The sequence below is a fragment of the Calidris pugnax genome, unplaced genomic scaffold (assembly GCF_001431845.1).
Source record: "Calidris pugnax isolate Ruff unplaced genomic scaffold, ASM143184v1 scaffold41, whole genome shotgun sequence".
Taxonomy (NCBI): domain Eukaryota; kingdom Metazoa; phylum Chordata; class Aves; order Charadriiformes; family Scolopacidae; genus Calidris; species Calidris pugnax.
Window position 1 is genome coordinate 28,503,379 of NW_015094509.1, and position 22,302 is coordinate 28,525,680.

Genomic DNA, 22,302 nt, shown 5'->3' on the forward strand with positions numbered 1-22,302 from the left:
CAGTCTTAGTTTCAAGTATAGACTTCCCGAATACAGAGCTGGATTCTGTAAAGTATTTAAATGTTTAGTTAAGGCATCTTGAAGCCAATTTAGGTACTAGAATATTGCTCCTACTCTCTGGTGTTTCAGCAAAGCCAAAAGGAAATGAACACAAAGCAACTGGAAGAGTTTTAAGAAAGCTTACCACTAATATGAACTTCACACTGGCACGTTACAGGATTTTAAGGACTATTTTAAAATAAGTATTTATTTTCATTTACCTGCTATCCTGACTATAATACTATGGCTAAGAAAAATGACCAGTAGTTTCCAATATCAATAAACTAGGTAGTCCTTTTTGTTATTCAATCTCTAAGTGCTCTGCAACTTACACCGATGACCAATTTGTCCTGCTCTCTGTTTTGTCCCCAGTTTTAACAGTTGGGTATTCCCAAAATCCTGGAAGGAGTTATGATATCTTTATGTACTTCACCATCCCCACTGTCTACTTAGGCCAGTTAGTGGCAGTCAACACAAAAAGCTGAGTTAAGCCCCATAGTCCAGGTGGATCTTTTTTTAGACCTTGCAATACTCTCATTTGCTTCTCTAAATGCTTCATGTGGCTTTTTTCCCTCATCTATTTTCTTCAACATCCCCCAACAGCTCCCATCAAAATCGGGGTAGTGGATTGAATGGGATTTTTCCTCTCCCTCCTGAAGGACAGTTATCAAGGCTTGAGTACAACTAGTAGAAAGGAGTAGGCAAGCTCCCAAAGGTGTTTCATCCTCTAAGACGATATTAAAGAGAAGCAGGACTACTCAGTCTGTGGTGACACCTACAATTTTTGACTGCCTAGACGGGAGTTCAGAGAGCTCACTTCCACTGAAAAAAATCAAACTTTTAGATGGATAAGTTAAAGAAGATGAACCTGCCTTTCTTCATTTGACTTCAGTCAGCCTCTTCTTGGGGAATCCTTATGGCTGGCTCACACAGGGAATTTTTTCATGAAATGAGGTATAAGAAAAAAAACGTCCTGATGTTCAACATCAGCACCTTCCTCACTCCAGGGTGAGTCACAATCAATATTTGACCCAGACACAAGAGTGAAATTATTAGCGGAGGTTGTTGGTGGGGGCATGTGCTTTCACCTGGAATACCTTAGACTGTGAAAAGTGTAATGGAGTAGAAAATTATGAAATGCTACTAAACCCAAAAGAAATTATCCACATAAAGACAGAAGACCTACTGTAATCCAATGCAACCAACTACACAGCAGCCCCAATAAAAGGGACCAGTGTGCTTTAAATACACACAGTTGAGTTCCTGGTATCTACCAAGAAATTGGCAGATCAAATTAATCCCCAAAGCACTTCTACCGAAATTGTCAGATATATGCCACAGATATTTTTGCTTCATTTATCTAAACACATACTTTGAAGACAGTGAGGTGCAAATAAAATCTCTTTGAGCTTGGGAGCAACTGACACAGTTGTGATCCTCTAGTAGCCTCCAGCAAGTTACTTTACCTCTTTATATCTCAGTTTTGCTGCCTTTAAAACAAGGGCGCTGATAGCTCTGCATGTCAGAGGGGTGCTCAGAGTGGTAAGTTAAGACTTACCGGATGAAAGGCACGCAGGGCTTTTATTAACATCTGTATTATAACATCTTCAGTTTGGCACAGTCTTACGGTCCTTTATGAAATAAATGTGAGGCATATAACAGGGTTTAGCATTAAATGCTTCAATCTCTGCTCATTCTAATGAGAACAGTACCTGGGTTCATGTTGAGCTCCAGAACTGACAAGCTGGGTTCACTTAATACCATGCTCCATAATATCCCTTTTATAAATCCATTTTTAATTATTTTTTTTTTACACTTGGCTACATGCAATTCTACTGTCTATAGCTTGAGAATCAAGCCCTTGGTCTATGCCTTTGTAAAACCTGATAGCCTATTTCTCATTGTGTCCACACTAATTTCAATTATTTTCCTTTGTCTAAGACTTCTGTTACACTTTGATGCCTGTGGACATTTTAAGTAACGACCTTTTTTATTAGCTGACTCAACACAAGACTGAAGATTAGTCTACCCAGTTCTCCTCCTAAGATCCTTTTATCAAGCAAAGTCCTTATATGTCCTCTCTTAATGTTAGCAGAGTATCTGTGGGGGTGGAAGCACTTAGTGAATTTGCCGTCAAAAAACCCTCTCTTGGGTTAGAGAAGATTTCCATTCATTTTGTCAGGTAGAACCCACTACTTCCCTTCCACCCCTTTGTTGAACACCATCACCACCAGCACGCCTTTGAGAAACTACCACAAATCTGCATTTACTTGCTATCTCTCTGTAGATGACTCAAACTTAGGAAGTTTAGGCACAGCCTACAAGAGCTATACCAAAAGGCTTAGTCAATGAAGGTAAAAAGGCTTTACACCTTTTGTAGTAAGTTGTGTGACATCTTAGCTCAAGCTCCAGTTTTCCTTAGAGAAGTGTAACAGTGTGGGTACTTCCAGAGCCAAAAACCCAGTCAAAAAAGTATAATAGTGTCTCGTAACCACAAGAGAACCACAAAGGACCCAAAGAAGACCCAAAGTCAAGTGCTATGAGGTACTACTCTGCACCATGGGACTGTAGGATATGCTTAAACAACATGCACTTTTAATTTCACCTTGGCTAGAGATAGTATCTTGGTACTTTTAAAATAAGCACCTGAGGCACCTGAAGGTCTTGCTTGAGCTAGAGCCAGGGCTGTGGATGGAAAGCACATGGGATTTAGATTCAAGCATACTTAAGTCTGCTTTTCACTTGCATGGCAGGCAATTTTCCTTTTGTGTCACTATCACATTGTGTTTTCATCTATTTTTTCCACCAAGAAAAGCAACGGCAAACAAAGTTTGTGTTTGAAAGAAAATCCTCATGTACAGTTTGAGGGAAGTAGGGTATAATGTGACATTTCCAGGAGATCTTTCTCCCTCTGGAATTCATTTCTCCAGGAAATGAATTTCTCAAGTGAAAACATACAGAAAGAAACAAACTCCAAAGAGTGGCTCTTTCTTCAAAAGAAAAAAAAAAAAAAGACATTAAAACAATACCTTAAGCTCTCAAAAATCAAAGCCTTCAGTTCCTTCTGAAATAACATCCTCACCTGAAAAATGGGCTCAACGATAGGACTGTTTCTGCTGTTCCAGGTTCTGGGTACGATGAGTTAAAAAAAAAAAATAAAAAAAAATGCTGAAAGTAGTATTAAGTTCAGAACAAGGCTTAGTAATCTCACTAAATGCTAATAGAGTTTTAATGCTGTTTTCATTAACTTTGTGCCCTTTCATATAAGGCTGGAGGGCTACTCAATGATAAGAAAACCCCACCAATATAGTCATATGAATGGATGCTAAATGCAAATTCTGGAAGCGCTGGGCAACGCTCACAGCAGGGCTTTGACAGGATAAAGATTTTATGGAGTGTCATATCAGGACTTGTTGAGTAGGCTGAATGTCAAGAGTAAAAGCAACAGCAGGAAAAAATGAAAGCAAGAAGATTTCTGAAGTGATGCTGGTTTTTGTTGGAAACTGCAATTAAAAAAATTAACTTTCCTCTATAAGTAGCTAAAAACCCAATAGGAAGCTCATCAAAAGGAGATTAAAAAAAATAATATAAAAATCTGACAGAGAGCAAAACCCTGCCTTTCACTGGAAAGCCAGAGACAGGCTGACAAAATATTTCTGTGAGGCCTAAAAACTTCTCCAACTTATTTTAACAGAGGATTTGGTTCTGAGTTGCAGCATCAAGACTAATACTTTGGCTGGGTTGGGTTTTTTGGAAGGGGGGGATTGTTATGAAGTATTTATGAGTTGGCTGGAGGGAGAAAGAAGTCCCATGAACAGGATAGCTTGACGAAACCAAAGTATGTCCCTACATGGAAGAGCAGAATAAGAGGGTGAGAACACGGGTTTTATTCCCAGTTCACCCACGAACTCACTCTGTGTTTCTGATTCACCAAAGTCCCTGCAGTGAAGCAGTCACCTGAAAGTCAGGAGCAGCTTCACCAGCTCCTACCAGACAGGATGGTTACACCTGCAAAGCATCAAGTGTGTGCTCAAGGTTCTGCTTACAGTTCTTCCTCTCCTAAATGTTTTTTTCTCCTGTCTGTGAATACAGATGAGTCATTATACCCATTTTTGTACGTATTGCCCAACAACACATATAAAGCTCTTTCACCAAGGCAGCGTTACCCTCACTGATCTCAGCAACTGTTTCTCTATACAGAGGGAAACAGAAGCAAAATGCAAGAAATAGAGAATCAAACTAGGGATCTGAAGACATATGTGATGCACAAGCAATTCTCATACAGAGCTATGCCAGTTTTACATAACCTTAATTTTCAGCACTGGGAGGAAGCAAAGCAAATTGTCATCCCTGGCATGAACCATCAGCCCAGCCTGAGACCCAGGAACACCTGAGAAGGCAATGCTGGCTACTGCCTGCAAGCCATGTGGCAAGCACGGTGTGGGTTTTGAGCATACTGAAACATTATGCTGCTCACAAGACAAATAAAAAGATTGCCGAAACAACAGACCCACATACTCTAGATCCCTGCTGCAAGGAAAAATAGTGTCTCAGGGCTGCCAGATTAGTTAATGTCATATTAGATGCAGCACCAGCCTGCAAGTCCTTTTATCTCCCACATTGGCTAAGCTCAGCTGAAATGTTTCCAAACTCTTCCTCAGTATAAAACTCTGGAGCCTGGGAGCAGTGCGTTTTCCACAGAAGACTTGCAGTTGACAAGTGAAACCCTTCTCAGTCCAGCCCATGCACAGAGATAGCAAACACCCATAGTGACATTGCCATGGACCTCTACCTCCAGATCAAGTTTCAGATAATTTTCATTTTGCTAAATCCAAATGGCACTTCCACTTGTGACTGCCAATTCAGCTCACAATTAAGGCACCCATTTCAGGTGTCAGCATGGCTCTGTCTCCGTGACCAGTGGGTGTCCAAGCTCCACTTATAGTCACTGGATAACCAGACAATACAGTCTGTGAAGCCCCGTAGCTAATTTCTCCACAATAGACCTCTAGGGTTCACTTCAGTTCCCTGCAGACAACCATCTCATGCTGATTTAAGCTTGCCAGGGGGTACAAGATATCGTTGTGGGACTAGGAGCTATGACAAGGGACACCCATGCTCTTCTGGACCGACAACTGGGGTCCAGGTGACACAGCCTTAGGAAACTCAAATGACAATAGACATATATGTGTGGACAAGTGCACTGACCCCTTTGAAGTAAGTACATGTAGAATCATAGAATATTCTAGGTTGGAAGGGACCTTTGAGATCATCTAGTTCAAGCATCAACCTAACACTGACAAAAACCATCACTAAACCAGGCTTCATTGTCCAGATCTCCACTAGCTCTAAGGGGATATCGGAATACTTAGTTCCTAGGTCAATAAAAACACAATTTTTTTCATGCAAGCTGAAGTTCAGGTTTTACAGCTTCTCTCTTGCATTAAAATTCTGTTCTGTAGTCTTTTTAATGCTGTGTTCTGGAGAAAGAGTAAATAAATGTTGGTCATTGGGATCTGCCTTGTTCAGAGCACCTAACAGGAATCCTTAATTGCATATTGTAAACATAATACAAATGGTAGTTGTAAAACTAAGAACAATTCAGTTACAAAATAATCAACAAGAATGTCTCTTCGTACCACAAACTCTTACAAGGCATAGTACTAGACATCAAAATTACAATCTTTGCAGAAACTGAAATAGAGGAAATTCCACTTTTGTATAAGAAAGAGACTCTTTTTCACTGTGAGGGTCGTCAAACACTGGAATAGGTTCCTCAGGCAGTTCACGGAGCCTCCGTCCTCAGAGGTGGGTGCCTAAGACCTGATGAGACACTGCCCTCAGCATCTACTCTAGGTGACTCTGTTTGTACCAGATGACTTCTGGAGGTCCCTGCCGACCTCAACAACTCTGTGACTATGCGAGGCATTTCTTTGCACTTCAGAAGTTTCTGGATTTTATTTAGGTTAGGAGATGTATGACCAAAAAGCAAAGTGCAATGTGGACAGTTATCACAGAATGGTTTGGGTTGGGAGGGACCTTAAAGACCATTGAGTTCCACCCCCCTGCCATGGGCAGGGACACCTCCCACTAGACCATGTTGCTCAAAGCCCCATCCAGCCTGGCCTTGAACACCTCCAGAGATGGGGCACCTACAGCTTCTCTGGGCAACTTATTCCAGTGGCTCACCACCCTCAAAGTAACGAGCCCAAAATTGGGTGGGCTTTCTTCTTCCCCCATTTAAAAAAATCCCTCCAATCCAAAGCCGTGCAGAGGGTGCTCAAGACATTGCTGTTGCGTCCCTCTTCTTCTGTAAGCATTCTAGAACTCTCAAGCTTTAAGAAGAAAAAGCAGATGCCTTGAAAATATTCCACAGATTATATGGCTTTTTTTTTATCTAAAGTCTAGGCAGACAATCAAAAAGCATCAAATTACTGCTGTTTAATGAGTTACTGCTTGTAAGCTGAGAGGCAGCAATGGATGGGATGTTATTCTTGGCGTGTTCTGATGACATGACATCAAAACTAATGCATTTTACCCTGCACTCTCAGCAGGCTGTACATGGACAGCTACAGCAGTTCAGCTAACGAGGTAATTCAATCAGCCCCAATAATGTGAAAATTGAAATGATCTACCTCCAACTCCACCTCGTGCATCGTTTCAGTGACAAGAAACTTTGCTGGCCTTCAGAGCTGGGCTGAGAAGATTGATTTGAGATGCATAGCTGTAAATAGGGTGTCTCTTTGTACAAGCCCTCAACATAGTCATTCCTGATGACCTACTTGCGAGAGAAATTAAATGGTTTCTGCACTATATAGCAATGTCATTCCACACTGTAATGTAAAAAGCCCATTTCAGTGTTAAAATATGGCTATTAATTGAGGAATTAATAATCTGTCAAAGCTTAAGCAACTTCCTCACCAAGCTCCAAAGTATAAAAAGCCATCTCTCCAGCAGTTTTTAGGAAATAACTTTATTTCTCTAATGACTACTAAAGTCAAAAAGCTCCTTTTCCAGATACTTCTAAAGAGCCTATTTTGAGAGCTGAAACTTATTCTGTAAATGAAAGGTTGTTGTGAAGCAGATTCCAACTCCTATTAAAGCCTAATGAAACTACAAGGGATATTTCAGAAAATTCACAGAGTACGGTGGAATTATAATTCTTTTTTTAAAGATGGTTTGAGATTCTCACATCGGAGAGATAAAGGCAGTTAGGAGTTTATTTTTTATATACTGAACAGACTATATATTATCAAAATGTGGATATTTCTAAGATCTACCCAAGGAGGTGGAGAGCTAATAAAGACACGGTAACCACTACTTTATAACTCAGTCAGGTCTGAAGTTCTGCGGGATTTTTAGACTTTTTATTTTTTATTTTCTTGTTAATGGAGGCCTAGGAAGAAAAGGAGGCCACAGAAACAGCGTTGAATAAGCCCTCTACCCTTTGTCTGATTTCACTCTCAGGTTTAAAGAATATCTCCCAGATCATTACAGTTCCTTGGAGAGAGTAACCTGCTTGCAAAGGAGAACATTACAAGCTACAGCATATCACAGGATGAGGCCATCTTCAAACTAGGTTGACTACCACCAGGGCTTCAGTGGAAGTTGCTGTGATAAAGCACAGCACTGCAGTAAGTATAGTTTATTAATGAATTATTGAATGGTTTGGTTTGGACAGGACCTTAAAGATCATCCAGTTCCAACCCCCTGCCATGGGCAGGGACACCTCAAAGCCTGGTCTAACCTCGTCTTGAACCCCTCTAGGGATGGGGCAGCCACAACTTCTCTGGGCAACCTGTGCCAGTGTCTCACCACCCTCACAGGAAAGAATTTCTTCCTGATATCTCATCTAAATCTCCCCTCTTTTAGTTTAAAACCATTATCCCTTGTCCTATCACTCCACTTTCTGATCAAATCCCCTTCTCTCCTGTAACCTCCTTTAGAAGGGGCTGTAAGGTCTCCCTGAAGCCTTCTCTTCTCCAGGCTGAACAACCCCAATTCTCTCAGTGTGTCCTTGTAGCAGAGGTGCTCCAGCCCACAGATCATCTTTGTGGCCCTTTGCTGGACCTGTTCCAATGGAGGTCCATGTCCTTCCTGTGCTTATAATGATTCTCCTATGATGCTGAAATGCTAAGGAACCAAGCTGGCAATGCAACACCAAGTCGTTTAAGCTGCAGTTCCCCAGGACAGAACTTGTCTTACTGGCACTGAAGAGAAGCACAATTTTCTCATCTACATCATTGCACATGGCCCCTCTGAGAAGCACCACAAACACACTGACATCAAACACACTGTCCTCTTTAGACACATCTTTCTTCATGAAGTGATAGCCACTGATGCACTGCTCTTCTAAGAATTCTTCCTTCCGGGACACTAGTTTCTCTGGCTAAACTGCCAAAATATTTCTTATTTAACAGGCTTTTACCAAAGAAAACCTCCTGTGCTGGTTTTTTAGGTTTTCTACCACAGAACATTCATCAAAAGTTACTTTGCTTTGACACGACCACCAAGGATAATAGTCATATAACACTTCCAAGCAGCTCGTATACCAATAGGAATCATAACCTGTCATTTAGTGAATGGCACTAATTAACTATGTGCTGCCCTATTCCCAGGAAAACCTGTGAGACTCCTTTTGTCTTAGTAGGCATTTTTTTCACATTTATATCTCAAGAACACAGATAGGTAGGGTGCCTCTGTGTATCACACCCTGATGTCCTCAGAGCTATGCAATGCTGCTCCGCGCCCGTCCACAGAAAGGGAAAAGCAACCTATAGATTATGTCTTTGCTGCTGATTTTGGAGATACAACATTGCCATAATTCCAGTGCCTGCACTGTTTCAATAGAAACCCAAGTTTGTTAAGATTGGATTCCTAAGTTACTTAAGGAGAAAAGACAACAATAAGAGCACAGTAATGAGTATGGAAAGTGAAGATCTGTCTATTATTTGCCAGCAGAGACCTCTTTTTCAAACTTCCTCTTTCACATACAAAAGATTTAAAATATCAAAGAAGGCGCTGAGACTGAAAAGCTGATGAGACACAGAGAATTTAGAGAATTCATGGTTTTTGTTGGATCGTGTGCTAGCACAGAACTGGCCACTCGGGGTCTCCTGATGCCCCACAGACCAAGCTCTGTACTCAGGTGGCAGCAGCCTTCCTTGTCTTCCCATCACCCCCAGGTCAAAAGGAATCGCTCTCCAGAGAGGAATAAGGTTTTTACCTTATCAAAAAATCCCACACACCTTCCCAAAGTGACTTCACTGGAAGTCCACTCAACCCAGAGCCACAGGGCACCAGGATGAATGATGGTCTCCCTTGGACTCCACTCTTGTCCCTCTCACAATGCCAAGATCTCACTGATTTTTGGGGCTCGATGAGAGAGATAATTCAAGCGTTACCAACTGAAAATGTCAGCTAACAGCAGAGTGACGCCAGAGCAGTTTATAAATCTGTGTCACTCTTGTAAAGAGCCTAATCCTCCCTTCTCCTGGGGGCTACTGATTTATGCCTCAGAGAACCCTCCCGAGCCATTAATCATTCTGCAGTCACCAACTGCTCCCTCCACTGGACATCACTGCTCCTGAGGAAATGAGGCCATCCATAGAGAAGAGGACACTTGCCACCGACTTTTTCAAAGGTTTTAGACATACAATTACGACAGTCTTTTCCAAGTTGGAACCTAAATTTTAGGCACCTAAAGCCATATTCAGGCAGTTAAAGGAATGACTGATGCTGACCACAATTCTACCTGATTTTTCTTCTTCTTTTCACGTGGTCTTTCCATCAGTACATGTGAATGACGCGATATATGAGTCCAGAGAGATCATTAGTCCGAATTACTATGGCCACTTTTGTGTTGTTTCTAGCAGTTCAAATTGAATATCCTGAAGAACAGCCTCTTCTGTCACATCCTTAGAGGTGTGTCAACATGGCAAGAGTTTAAAGGCACCGCAAAGTGTAAATAACAAATGTTTGCAGATTGCTTTGGGAAGTTCAGATCAAAGACCTGATCCATCCACCTGAAGGGTCAGCACTGCACACAGCCACTCAGTGGAGTATTCCATTTTCCTACCCATTGCAAAGAAACAGCGCGGAAACCTGAGACAAAGAAAGCTGCTGATTGCTCAAAAGCCCTACTGACTTTGGCTTCAAATGCATGAATTCAAGTTACTACTTGTTAATTGAGCTAGAGGAACCATCTACATATGGACTCTGAAACTAAGGCAAAGGCAACATAATACATCCTCCCTTAGCTCTCTTTGGCAGTAGAATGAATGACTTGACATTATGTGATACCTCAGTAAAGATCAAATATGTGCAGATGGACAACAATCAAGGTCAACCTGAAGTGCATTCAACCACAGCAACCTGATCATGTGCTGTCACATTAAAATATTCATCTGCTTGAAGGTTTGGAAGAGGCGTCTATAATTGATGAAAACTCAGAAAACTTCTGAGAAATAAATCTACCTTTTTACTGGCCCTTCTGCCTTTCTTGCCCTGTTACTTTGAAGATATTTTTTGCACAGAGCAGACTCTTGTCTCTTAAAATTTCCTTTTTGACTGGTAATAATTTCTTTCTTCTACCTGCCTGCATCTCAGATTTTAACTGGCTGTAAAGGAAGCAATTTAACTAAGAGAAGTATCAACAAGGCCACTGGAATCAGGAAAGTCTTCAAGAATGTAGATGCTAGCTAAATTTAAGAAATTGGGTGAAATCTTTAACATATAAAGAGTCTGGGTTTATCATTGAAAATTCAGATTTCATTTTTTGACTCACTTAAATTTGAAGCACAAAAATTATTGCAGGGTTAGGTTATACCTCAGTCTTCCTGCCAGAGTAAAAACTAAGCAAGGATGCCAGGATACAATCAATTTGTTACAGGCTAAAAGACAAAAATCAAATTGACAAGAATTGACACCTAGCTATAAATGTAGGAACCTTTTCAAACTAACAGGAAACGGGGGAAAATAAATAAATAAAAAAAGATATTGCAGAGTTATTGATTCCTTATTGCGCTACAGAGCAAACATGGGAGCAATGTCACAGCCAGGGCAGAGGGGTGAATGATTTTAGAATTTGAATGACAGCTGTCAAAAAAAATTGTGGCCCTTTCAGGGCTTGAGAGATTGAAACAAGCTTGAAAACTGAGCCACTCACATAGTTATTAAGGCACATATACATGTAGTAGAAACAGAGACACTAAGTAAAGCCAGAGCCATGGTATCAATTCAAAATGCAAAAGCCGTACCATGAAGAAACCTGTCTGTGTTTTGCTCTTATTTACAATATTCATTAGGTTGAATTATTGCTCTGTTCAACACTGGGTAGGAACTGCTCTGCTCTTACAACCTGACATTGCCATGTGAGAGATGCACCGGCCAAATGTCATAATTTCTATTGCATGTGTCAGAAGGTGGAGCCCAGACTCACCTCATGCTGGGCAGAACGACAGATCTGTAAATGCCAAGTACCACAAAGCCACTTGTCAGTCTTTCCCTCTCTGCCACCTACAGCCTTCCTGACCCCAACAGACACAGGCTTTGATTGAATTTGTTGGTGGGTTATTGATGTGCCCTGCCTTGGAAGAACTTCCTCTTGGTTCCACATGGTACTTTATGCCCTACCTGGTTGTCTGCTGCTATGAGGGAAAGGTGCAGCACTAATGACATCAGAAGGGGCTAAGGCTGACCTAGCAAATTCCCATTTTGCAGAAAGCTCTTCTGCTGTCCTGGTTTCAAACTCTGAGATGAAGATGCTCTTTACCTCCCTAGGCTAGACTCCATGAAGGGGCATTCTTCTGCTCCTCCAAACAGATGCAGTGACCACCAGTGTAGGTTTTACAATTCCCACTGCATTGCAAAGAACCAGAGATACGGCGCAGAGGGACACTGTAGCACATGAGGTACTAAAAATAAAAAATTTAAAAAAAACAAACCCCAAAACCCCACACAACCCAAAAAAACCTTAAGGTTTGAAAGTAAGGAAAAAATCAAACACCAAAGATAAACTGTATAAAATCATCTGTCTGAACCTCATCCTCATTGATCAGGTTACAGAAAACATTAAACTACATAATAAGCCCATAAATGAATTAGTCAAGGAAAACTGTGATTGCAAAGGAGGGAAAAAATAATCCAAATTAAAAAAAATATTGTCTAGTTTTCTATAATAATTAATCCAATTTAAATTCAAAACTAGACAGTTGCATATTCAAGACACGGATACCTGGAGCCTGATTATTGCTTTTCCATATGGACTACAGTCCTGCTCTGGAGATGCATCTTTAACTGTACATTAAAGATTACACATTGATTGTAATTAGAGCGGAACTCCTTGCTCACAACGTTTCACATTTTAAAAGTTTATGATGGTTCAAAACGCAACTGGTGAAATTTACAAGGAATGGCTGTTAAAGATTAAATAACTGCTTCCAGGATCAGGAAGCCTTTGAGCTTCATGTCTCTGAAGGCTGGGAGAATATTCTGCTGAATGATCACTTGTACATTTTCCTGTTCTGCTCCTCCATTGCTGAGCATCGCTGTCAATCATTGCTACTGAGAAGGGAAATGCTGTTTTACTCCTCAGGGCTCTCACCTCTTTATTCATGACAGATGCTAAAAGTACATCTTTTGGATGTGGAAAGTACAGTAAGTCCACAGGGTGTAAGGACCTATACAACAAAGTCCATGTACTCAGTGCAGTAACCTTTGTCTGACAGAAGAATGTCTTGTAAATGAGGAAGGCACCTTCTGCTGCAATGACTTCTTCCAAGAAAAGGGCACAGAGTAGTCAAATCAGCTTTCATTCTCTTTTTCTTTGGCTAAACAGATCAAGATGATTAAGTTGCTGTCGGAAAGCACATTTTCCAACAATCAAATACACGTAGCATCTTTCTCAAAGTTTGTCACCTCTTTTTTTTCCTACAAAGAACACTTAAGACTTCAGATTCCAACAGCCTTGATTGTCACTTTGGGTAATTGCGCACTCATCCAAATGAGTGAAAAGAAGAACACAGAAGGTCTCTTTAGGCTAAGAAATCCTGACATGAAATCAAGGCATTGTGAAAGGAGGGACTTCTTTCAGACTCCTGCTGTTGCCACACTGTCCTTTTTAGATGTTTACTGATGTTGTACCGTAACAGCAAAAAGAGCAGCTGCAGCGTTGCTTCAATACCAGCAACGTGACCCAAAAGTTCCTGGGCTATTTTCCTGAGGTGTCAGCAAACAAACGTACAGACATAAAGCCCCGGGAGGTTCTCTGCGTCCTCCGTAGATGTTCTTCTCTCTCTGCCAGACAAAACTGCCCCAAGGGAGCAGTGACACACTTATGGTGGGGGCCTCAACAGGCAGAAGTCAGGGCTTAGAGCTCTCCTGAACAGCTGGTCCCTCTGCAGGCACCCAGCCAGCAGCCGGCGATGCCACCGCTGCTCCAGAAACTCACAGGGAAAAGGGCTTTTTACTTTTCAAGATGCATAAAGTGATCTTTCCTGTGGAAGGAATGCCAAAGTCATGTCTGATTTGTGGAGGAAAAAAAAAAAAATAGTGCTTTTTTTTTTTTTGTCCTTTTGAGAAGAACTGTTGATTCGGTATGATTATTGCAAAAGTAGAAGCAGGTACAAAAAAACCCCATCAAACAGGAAAACTTTATATGTTAATGATCATAATGAACATTATAGATACTAATGGCATAATTTATTTAACTCACTGAATAGCGACCTTCAGATTTCTCATTGTGGTTGCACGTGTGAACGCTAAAGAATCTTGAATGTCATGCAAAGGGGACTTAAGCCCTTTGAATGGGGTGGCTAGTGGTGGGTTTTTTTGGCTTCTGACTGATGAAGCACAGAGCAAGCTCTTTGATGACACGTTAAATGGTGGTTCTGGTCAGTCATTAATAAACTTGAGATTTTATTCAGTTCTGTCCTGTGCCAGTCAGAGCATTTTGTAACTAGTCCCTAAGCTTGCTTTCTTCCCTTTATTTTCTCCAAACAGCCATGTAGAGTTGTTATACGTTAAAACCCAGCTGTTCTCTGTTTCCTTAAAGTACATAAAACAGTTGTATATGAAACAGTTTGTTGAGGTAGCTGAAACTTTAAATCCACCGATATTTTAAAATCCCTTTGCATTGCAATCCAGAATAGAAAAAAAAAATATTAACTACAGACATGGAAATTCCGAAAACATTCTGCTTTGGAAGTCTTCAAATTATAAATGTGAAATCTGCTGCACACCATTTGGGGTCAATCTAGGTTAAGAACAGTTTATAATGATCAGAAGCATACTTGTTCCAATATAACCAATGCGGGTTTTGCCTACATTTGTATTGCTGGAGAGTAACTCGTGTTTTAGAAGCTTAATAATTAGTTTCAAAACTGATGATGAAAAGTAGAGCATATTTTTCCTAGGGCTTTCATTAGTATCTCTAGGTTCACTTCCCTCCAGACATGGATCTCTTAACAGAAGATTAACTCCAGTTTTCCAACGGAGTTTTATTGTAAGAATATTTTGGTTCTCTGACTTTGTCCACTTAATGGATTTAGATTAAAATGTGCCTAAATTTAGTTTACCGTTGATAAGATTTGTGATTTCTAGTAGACAGGAATATTTAACTATATATAATAAAAATTTCATTATACTACAGATTACTATGATGGGTCACATTTTCAAACCAGATTAATGAAGAGTAAAACCAGATTAATGCAACTAAAATTATTGTAGTTGCTCTAGATTTGAATCAGCAGGACAGATTACTATCTGCACCCATAAGCAGGGTCTCATGTAAAAGAGAGATAAAAATATGTGTAGAATTATATATATGCATAAGAACATCCATATTCGATCAATGTAAAGGTCCATCTCACCAATATTGTCCTCACTTCATTGCTGGCCAAACACCTAAGTAAGCACGTGAGCGTAGAAAAGTATTTACAGCTATTTCTCCTAGCATTCATTAACGTAGGGTTCATGATTGTCCTCATCTAAAACCAGTGAGATGATACTTTACAGTCTTCAATAGACTTTTTCTATCATGGATTTGTTCAATTTTTTCTTGTACCCAAATTCTGGCACGCACAATGTCATGCCAGAAGGAGTCCCAAAGCTTAAATGCACCTTGTGAGGAGAATCGTTTTTGTGCGATTGTTTTCAACCAACCCCTTCTAGTTTCAGTTGGGAGCCTGATGCAGAAAGAAGGCACTTTAGAGGGTAATGACTTTATCTTCAGGTAGAAGGACAGCATAGTCAAGTGACACCAAACTCATATAGAACAAAACAACAGACCAAATAATCAATCCTTTGTGCTTTCTCTCTAGTAGTTCCAGAGTATAATTCAGGCTAAGAAATCTCCACTTAAATTGTAAAAGGTCCCAGAGAGCCTCAGTATAGCACAGTGTCCAGTAAGTACAGGAGTAATAGCTTAAGACTCTATAGACATAGACTTTATGGAAGTCTCTATGGGACATGAGAGCTCTCTTGACCAAGAGGTGTCCTCACCCTCCATTATTTTCTTCCTCAGGCCTCCTACTTGCTGTCTGTGGGAAAAGTCCCATTGATACTCTTGGGTATCTGATACTCTTGGCTTTCCCAACTGGAAATCCTTCCATGGCCCCAAGCACACAGACCTCAAACGCCAGAGCCCTTGATGAAGGAGAAATTGTGCAAATCTAATGTCTCATTGAATAATGGCCTAGAGACCTTCTAATGAAGCAGACACTCAGCAGTGCTTTGTATCAGACAGAGATTATCAGAAATAACTTTTGAATCATTTTCCTAGAGTAATGAGGAAAAAAAAAAAAAAGGAAAAGAAAACTTTTTTTGTGTCTTATGCTTTAAAGCATGCTCTTTACAAAGAAACACACTATAGCCTAAACTTCTCTAGTGGAATGAAGTTGCTTTGATGTCTCACCTATCTTAGTAAGGTTACAGCCCAGCCTCCCTACTGCAGACCAGTACCTCTTTTTGGGGTGAGCAAAGATCACCAGAAAAATACTTTAAATTTTGGAGACTACAGTCTCCAGTTGTTTGCTTTCCTCTTCCTCAGGAAGGCTTGTCCATAAGGTCTATTTGGAGCACCTCAGCAGGTAGATGCACATTGGAACATCTTGGCCTATCAGTGAGATGTTGGATTGCCCCCGACCCTGCTTCAGTCGGGGGTCTTTAACACCACTTCTGCATCTCTAATTCATACGGATTTAGGATTCATTAATTAGCATTGCTATGAGATCCATATAAAATCAAACACAACACAAACAGCAGAAAAAAGGGTAATAAGATGTTTTATTTGTATACCACCTCGGCTTAAATTTAAGGATCCACTAAGGATGTTATTTCTGGGCTCAAATAGCCTTTAAAGGAAATTATTTTCATAGGCCATACCTGAATGTGCAAGCTAAGATAAAATTTTCTTACCATTATCAGCTTCCCAGCCTGTCTCCCAACCATCTCACAGAGTATGAAAAAAGACTCAAATAATGGCTTTTACCTGTGGAAACTGTAGCCAGATCAGCGCTTGACAGAGACCGCGATGATTATGACAATGAAGAGCAGAACGGCCAATGCGATGGAAAGAAGGCAGCACTTCGTCTTCCTGGCTCGTAGCTAAAAGAGGAGAAAGACAAAGAAATAAATGCAAGGATGTTAAAGGGGAAGACAGAGGGTAAATTTGTGAAGAAATATTGCTATTTTTCCATTGGTAGTACTATTTGAAACAAGTCAAGACAACATGGAAAATTTGTCTCTTTTTTCAGACTGACTCATCCTCGTGGACAACCCAGATTCTTCTTTTTCAGTGAAAATCCCCCTTAAATACAGTCATCCTCTCTACACTGCTTTATTCCTGCTTAAATTGTTGTTTGCATCATCTAAATTTCCAGATTCTGCTTGGAGGGCTGGACTTGGGTAAGGCTATTCAGTTTGGTTTTGGTCCAGGGGTATCAAATCTGCTTTCTGGCTGCCAGGAGAAGACTGTCTTCTGCAAGATAAAGAGGTCTCTCTCCACCCTGCTGTGCAACGAAATCTAGCCAAGCAATAAGGCAGGCTGTTTACAGGGTAGGCAAATGTATCTCCAGCATTAACCACCCTGATTTCACTCAAATTAACATACAGTAAAAGAAATTCTACAGGGTTTTATTTTTTTATGGCTGTTTCTACTTAAACTCATCAGTGACCTCCACGGACATAATATTATTTGTTCCCATTCAAAACCTTTGCATATAGTTAAATTCCTCTTCCCTGCTTTTGGATGGATTAGAAGAAGGGTGTTTCTGTGGCCCCCGCAATTTCAGTAATCATCTTACCCAACACATAAGAAAAGTAACTTTAATGAGACACAGAGACAACACATTTTCCTTGAGACCAGATCAACCAGGCCACCAGACTTGATAGCACCATCTTGACTTGATAAACCAATTTCTTTCGTCCAGAGTTGTTTATCTTTCTTACAAATGAAGCAGCCTTCTCACAGAAATTATGTTAATATTGCTGCTGTTCTCCACCTTTCCTTCCTTTCTTCCCCCAGCTGCTGCCATCAGCCCTCCCAGTCTGCCTCAGACCCTTTGCTAACTGGTTTACACCACTCTGCACCCCACTGCATTTCCCACAGAGCTACATATATCTATAGTTCCCCAGCTATTCTTTTTTTTTTCCTACAGATGTTTTGACCTCTTACACTGCAAGGGACAGCAAACTCATCTCTTCCATGGGTACTCTGATACCCAGTGCTTCATTCCTTGCAACCCCCCCAGGCACCATCCCTTTTGCTCTGCAGAGCTCAAAAAGTCCTTCCAGCAGGGAATAGTGATGCATGACCTGTCCTCTCCTCCAGAATCAATCACCAAACCAAGTGTGGTTTGTTTTGGTTTTTTTTTTTTTGGTTTTTTTTTTTTTTTTTAATGGAAGTCTGGATTTCCAGATCATTATTTTTTAACAAATTCAAAGGCTGCATTGTTCTACCTTCATAGCAGATAATCAGTGATTCATCTTGGCTCTCCATTTGCTTTTCAATTACTCACACAGAAATTTGTTTTATTTGGTTCGGGGAAAAAAATAGATGCTTTAAATAAATAATTTCATGTGCATGTGTTAAGAAGGTCAGGTTTTGTCAACTGTGCTAGGAAGAAGTGTTTGTGGGGGATACTATTTTTCCCCTCCTCCAAAACTCTCTTTTCAATCAAATTAGTGTGACACTTGGGAGAGAATTCAGATGGACCAGAGCTATGTCTCTTTCTAGTGAATTTTTTCACCCGTGAAGTGATGTTTCTTCACGGTGGCTCTGTGCTTGCAGCCTTTGTTTCTGGAGGGGTAACTCAAATGTATTCTGAAAGCTGAGTGTGTGAGACAACAGACCTGCTACAGCATCATCTTTTCTTTTTAACCTTGATTAATTCCAAGTCAAAACAGGAAACCTTTGTTTCATCCTGTATCTTGATGTCCTTATCCACTTCTAAAACTCCAGAGCCTTTGTTTGGTCAGCAGAGGATGCTAATGGGTCATTTAACTTCAAGCAGTATTCTCCAATATTCCTAAGGAGAGTTTCAAAGGCCCTACAGTTATCACTCCAGATGGCTTTTCCACCAGCACCTTTGCAAAGAAATTCCCTTGTTTCATTCTTTCTAGAATTGCAAAGTTCTATTCACTCTTATTTTCAACCTTACTAGTCTCCCCCCTGCCTTTTTTCATGTTTTTAACCAATATAAAGCAAAACCAACATAAACCTCAACCATAAACAGACTAATCAGAGGGTAGGTGAGATGCAGCCAAGCCTGGATTCTGGTATTTGGTTCACATTTTATGACCTTGTCCTGGCTGGTAGGTCAGGATAATGATTCCTGCTCTGTTTGCAACATCTTTTAGTGGATTCAGTATTACTGTCCTTCACAGCAATATAATCTGGTACAGGATTCTCCTGTTAATTCCTAGTTCTTTCTTTACTTTATATTTCAATAAGGAAAATGTTCAGTTCAAGTCTCCAGTCACATCATTTATGTTTATAAATTGTACTTATTTACTCAAGTTTTCCTGATATGTCCATCCAAAGCATGTTCACATGGGTCCGTGCAAACCTTCCATGTAACATCAAGATCCTATTATTCCCATGGGAGTTTCATGACAGCAGAAACATACAATTAAACCCTTCCATCCCAAACATCAACGCAATGATGGGTTTATGTCCATTTTTAGCCAAGAAAGAGGAGACATATGCCATGAGTGGAAGTTTAGCTGATCTCAAGAGAATTCCAGTTCTCCAAAGGTTAAAAAGAAGTGATTCATGACACCATCCATTGAATCAAGTTTAATCTACACTTACACAGAAACAGTAAACCATTTCCAAACCTGTAACGGGATCATTTCTCCTGAGGGCAAGTTCCTTACTACCCTGAAACAGGTATCACTAGGTTTCTGCCTCAAAATTAGTAGTCTCAGAACAGCAGAGCCACAGCCACATAAAGTTTAAGGAGAAAAAAAAAAAAACAACCAACAAAAAACCAAACCACCTGTAAAATGAATCATTTATTTTATGAAATAATTCTTCAGGGAGCTTTGCATTTTTATAACATTTCCCACGCATCCGACTAATCCGCAGTTGATTTCACTCATCTTTTTCCAGCTCTTTCTCCCCTCAGCTGCTGGAGATCTTTCTTTCACACTGTGCATTAATGCTATTCCCTATTCTGTGTGACTTTCCTGGGGTCCGGTGCAGGAAGCTTTGAGGCCATGGGCAAAATGAGCTCCTCTCAGTTCACAGAATTGCAAAATGCTATGGGGTTGGAAGGGACCTCTGGAGATCATCTAGTCCAACCCCCCTGCCAGAGCAGGTCCACCCAAAGCAGGTTGCACAGAACGTGTCCAGGTGGGTTTGGAATGTCTCCAGAGAATGAGACTCCACACCTTCTCTGGGCACCCTGTTCCTGGGATCTGCCACCCTCAAAGGAAAGAAGTTCCTCCTCATGCTTAGATTTTTTGTTCAAGTTTGTGCCCATTTCCTCTTGTCCTGTCCCTGGGTACCACTGAAAAAAGACTGGCCCCATCCTCCTGACACCCACCCTTTAAGTATTTATAGGCATTGATCAGATCCCTCCCTTGGTCTTCTCTTCTGCACCTGTGATTTCTTGCAGGAGCATTTGTAAGATAATTTTGCTTAGCATCTTCCCTGTGCACTCAAAGCATACTGAGCTGCCTACCAAAGAAAAGACCCACCAAAACTATTGGCACAGCACAGGTATCAAAAGCTGAAGTACACTCTTGGCACAAACTGAATCTTGAGGAATTTCTCCCCAACTTCAAAGAAGTATCAAGCAAAACTGAGGTAATAGGACTTTTTGGTATTTTTTTTTCCAGAGACTTGAAGGTTTTGCCAAACACTCCTACAGGTGATAAAAAGGTATGGCTGTTTTCTCAATTTTTTTTCCTGCTAAATTGCAAAGCTCTGTCCACATATAGGAAGCACTAGAATTTAACAAAACCTCCTGAAGAAAATGCTTCTCCCAGGATAACACGTTTCCCAAAACTCCATTTTGGAAAACTTGGACTTGCTGTTAACTACCAATTAAAAAGTGTATTTAAATAGAGATAGAGAAATCAACGCAACAAACAAAATTTCAGGCTGAATTTGGGAAAAGTTTAAAGCTACCAGGAGGTATTATTTTCTACTAGAAAATGTATGAGAAGTAATTATAGGCAGAACTATCTGATTTCATTTTAATTACATTAGCTTACTCTCAACCCTGAATGGTATGCTGTTGCTTTGCTCTGGTTTTATAATTCTGTCCCAACCTGTTGTAAGCCCTTTTCCCCAAACACCTAGAATTTGTTGATTAAATTGGACCTAATCTATTTTCATTGTACACGTTTTCCCAAGATGAAAAGAATGCAGCGTGGGACAAAAAAAAAAAAGAGCCTAATCCTGTAGTAAGACGTAATGGCTTTTTACAGTTATTTTTGCTAGGCTCTCAGGGTTTTTTAGTAAAACGGTGTAGGTAAAGATATATTTTAATCCTGACAGAGGCTCTTTAAACACATGTGAAATAGGAGGGAAAAGCAGGGAAGGAACGAGCAAGGCTATTTAGGGACAGAGCTGAGAAGCACTTTATATTGACAGGCAAACTGGATGTGACTGAGCCTGGAAGAAGCCTTTCCTTCATTGTTTCATAAAAATAAGCTGCAAGTCATATTTTCCAGCCTAGAGGATATTTCCTTCTCGGGGGTGAAATGTGAAATGTTGAAAGATGTTTTAATTATGTCACGACAGATAGTTAAGTAATTAAAAACTATTAAAGCCCATTACGGCCCCAGGCCCCGAAATGCAAGATTCATCTCGGAAATTCCTGAGTGAATGCAGTTCCAAGGAGAAAATAAATGTTTTCTTGCAAAGGATTCAAAAGCTATCTAGGAAAAAGCATAAATAAGAGAAGAGGTCAGAGGAAATTTTTTTATTTACATAGACCAGAAAAAAATGAGTCAAATCAGTTCACATATGTAAAAGCATTCTCTACCCTCTATGGATTGGTTACTCCATACAACAAAAGGCAAGAAGGTCAAGATTTTACAACTGGCTCTTCTAAGGAAGTGAAAAGCCCTAGAAACAGGCATTTTAGTCCAGGCAAGGAACTCTATTCTGGGAACCTCAGAGCATAAACACTGCTTCAGGCTGGAGATATACCCTACAATTCCATGGTTGTGGCATTTTCTAGGTCTCCTGTAGGAAAAAAGCATTGGGCAGGTTGCCACCATCAGCTAAATTAATCTCACCAACATCCCACCTTCTCATTCCACGTCTCCCTCCTCTCCTTATCCCTTGAACTAGGATAAGGACGTCGATAGCAGAGAAAGAGCATCACCCCAGATGGTTAACCCAAGACCATGTCTCTGTCCCTCCCTCCTGCAATGCCAAATAATACGGGCATTTGAAATACCCTCTTTTTTTCAGTCAGGTTGTGTGGGAAAGAACCTCTCTCCTAGGGAAGGGGAACCATTTTTCAATCAGTTTCCCACAAAGGTTATTATGATAAGCAAGAAAAAAGCTTCCCTGTACTCAATATCAAGAGACTCAGTAAGATTATACATTTTTTACCTACAGAAATGCTTATGCGTATTTTAAACGTAATTTTAAAATAATGGACAAATAATGAAGCATTTTCCAACAGATCCAGGATCACAAGAACTCCTGAAAGGACAATTCCACTACTTGAGGAAATAAACACTGAAGATTTATCTGCTGTGGAGATCTATTTCCTGCAAACCTATCCAGCAAGTAAAACA

General features: G+C 40.4%; 1 protein-coding gene across 6 annotated transcripts in view; it reads right to left on the bottom strand.

Moving 5' to 3' along the window:
* The window catches only part of TSNARE1 (t-SNARE domain containing 1), a 474,970-nt gene that overhangs the window by 38,760 nt on the left and 413,908 nt on the right, over positions 1-22,302 (bottom strand). For all 6 annotated transcript variants that reach the window (XM_014965242.1, XM_014965244.1, XM_014965240.1 and 3 more), the window contains one exon: positions 16,529-16,644. In XM_014965242.1, coding sequence (XP_014820728.1) covers positions 16,529-16,644 — 116 coding nt within the window. The remainder of the gene's footprint in view (positions 1-16,528; positions 16,645-22,302) is intronic.